This window comes from Electrophorus electricus, chromosome 26 (assembly GCF_041902795.1).
Source record: "Electrophorus electricus isolate QZ-2024a chromosome 26, ASM4190279v1, whole genome shotgun sequence".
Taxonomy (NCBI): Eukaryota; Metazoa; Chordata; class Actinopteri; order Gymnotiformes; family Gymnotidae; genus Electrophorus; species Electrophorus electricus.
This window is the reverse complement of record NC_137522.1, coordinates 12,470,001-12,472,500: the sequence shown is the minus strand read 5'-3', so window position 1 is coordinate 12,472,500 and position 2,500 is coordinate 12,470,001. Positions and strand designations below refer to the sequence as shown.

General features: G+C 51.0%; 1 protein-coding gene across 12 annotated transcripts in view; it reads right to left on the bottom strand.

The window, feature by feature from the left end:
- Positions 1-2,500, bottom strand: part of nfia (nuclear factor I/A) — a 153,312-nt gene that overhangs the window by 26,029 nt on the left and 124,783 nt on the right. For 7 of the 12 annotated variants that reach the window (XM_027005478.3, XM_027005480.3, XM_027005477.3 and 4 more), the window contains one exon: positions 153-281. The exons of the other annotated variants lie outside the window; for them this stretch is intronic. In XM_027005478.3, coding sequence (XP_026861279.2) covers positions 153-281 — 129 coding nt within the window. The remainder of the gene's footprint in view (positions 1-152; positions 282-2,500) is intronic. 12 annotated transcript variants of the gene reach the window in all.

The following is a 2,500-nucleotide window of genomic DNA, read 5'->3' as shown; positions in this document are numbered from 1 at the left end:
TGGCCCGAGGATGTTTTAGAGGAAGCTGGGGGTGGGGTGGGGTGCGGAGGGGGTGAGTAGGAGGGGCAGCTTCTGGCGGGGGTGGGTGGGGTGGGGGGTGTGGGGTCTCTGGAGGGGTGCTGGCAGGATCTGTGGTGGGGAAGGGACCTCACCTCTGGGTCCTGTAATGACTGGCCGATGGTGGTGTGTGAATGCCGTTCGGGGAGAGGCAGTCTGCACCGCCACAGGGCCGCTGAACCCAGACTTCTCTGCCTTCTTTAATGTGGTGGGCGATGGCATCCCTGGCAAGAATATGATGGATAAGTGCAGTTTTATTAAGGCAATGGCATGAAGACAGGTGGGCACACAGCTGAGAGGGTGGCAAAGTGCAGGAGCCGTGTGTGCGCGTGCACGCGTGTGTGTGCAGTGGTGCTTGTGGGAGGACACAACCAGGGCAAAGCACCCAGAAACCAATGAGGAATGGTACAGGACGCATCACGCATGAGCCAGCCAATTAGGAGCTTTGGGAAGTGACATTTTCTTGCCAGAGCCTGTGTGATTCATTTTTTTGAATGCGTCAAATGATTGGAGCTCTTAAAGATCCATTATATCCTGTAGCAAATGTGTCTACTATGTAGATTATGTACTGCTTTGTGTACAAATTGCTGTTTAGTTTGGATTCTGATCTGTTCACTACTAATAAACTATGAATAGTGTGCATTAGGGTTTGTCTGATACCGTGACTTTAGTTTACTGGATACTTTACTGTATGATTTATGATGAGGACAATTTCTGACTCAACTATTGACTACTGACTACTTTTCTGAATATGTCATGGGCATGATGTTAGTTAAAAATGACAAAATGGAGCCAACATACATAAGAAAGCAACACAGAAAACCAAAGTATGTAAGTAAACAAATAAACATCTTTGGCTGAATGGATTTGGTTGACAGCTTGTGCAGTGTCCATGGGCTGGAACAATGAAATGGATGGATGAGTTACAACACTTATTCAAAAAGGGAGAGAACAGAGAATGAGAGACAATATGAGAGAGAGAGAGAGAGAGATGGAAGAACATGAATAAATGGACCGTTATGATGTTATTAATGAAGCACAGAGAGCATTTCCACGTCCGGGTCCACCACCTGCTGTGGCCCAGCATGGGTTACTGGGAGCAGTGGTTCAGGTGCACTGCAGCCTGGGAGCGGTGGTACTGAATCTCATGTTCAGTATGTTGTACTCAACTCAGCACAACAGTGCTGGAGTACTGTTAGTAGACGCACAACGCACAACGTAAGCCTCCCTCAGACAGTACTGAGCACGGAGCTACGGTCTCCGTGCAGCTTGCAGCCATCGCCATACGTCTCCTGAGTGTCTGGCCCAGACAGACGTAGTAATTACGGCCTGGGGTGAGTGTGTGCGGCACCTCAGTGTGAAGGGCACGTCTCTAGACGTAAGGGGATGGGGCAGCTTGCAAATACCACCTCATTCCTTTCTCTGCCATTTATGCTCCTGGAAGCTGGTGATTGCCTTCGGCTGGCACCATATGATTGTCCGCAGATAAATCTGCTTCAGGGCGTAGCCCTCACCCGCTTGGGTCTGGGCAACGGGGCATTCCAGCTGGAACACGCACCACACGACGGCCACGCCTCTTCAGGAGAGCAGACGTGAAGGCCTTAGAGGTGGCCAGTGTGAGGCAGCGGTGAGGTTCACTGCGGCTGGGAGGAGGTGTGTGTCACAGGGGTTGGGGTCAGGGGTTGGGGTCAGGCTCTCAGAGAAGAGAGCAGGGGACAAAGAGCCAGACATGATGAGATGAAGAGAGAGCAGGTGAAAGCAAGCGTCTCTCACTACCAGCGAGGAACAGAGAGGCTGGTTAGAGGGTGGAGACGTCTTTCCTGTGGATGTTTCTGGAAGCTGGTGTATATGGATCAGTGGTGCTGAACAGTGATGGTCTACGCTGAGCTAATGGTGCCCATCTGGGTGTACACAGGGTCACTGGGGTGTCACTGGGGTGAGGTGAATGGGCAGGAACGGTGAGGGAAACACACTGCCACATGTGTGAGAGTGGGAGTGAAGTATAGGCACCTGTGGACCTCACTGTCCTCAGCAGAAGACATCCATCTTTCTCCATCACACACACACGCACACACTCAAAAAAGCATTCCTGAGGAAACAGTGGTGGTAAGGCTCGCGGCCCCCTCTCTCAGAACACACACGTACACACACGTACACACACAACACACACGTACACACACGTACACACACAGGAGTGAACAACCACATGAAGAGCATCACAGTCAGTCAATTCCACTGACTAAGCCAAAGGAACTCAAACAGAGGGACACACAATCAGTGAGGGGTGGGGTTATGAATAAACAGAACATTATTTACAACAAAAGTGACAAGGTTGAACACAGAGCGAGAGAGAGAGAGAGAGAGAGAGAGTGAGAGAGCGAGAGAGAGAGAGCGAGAGAGAGAGAGAGGGAGAGAGAGAGGGGGGGAGAGAGAGAGAGAGAGA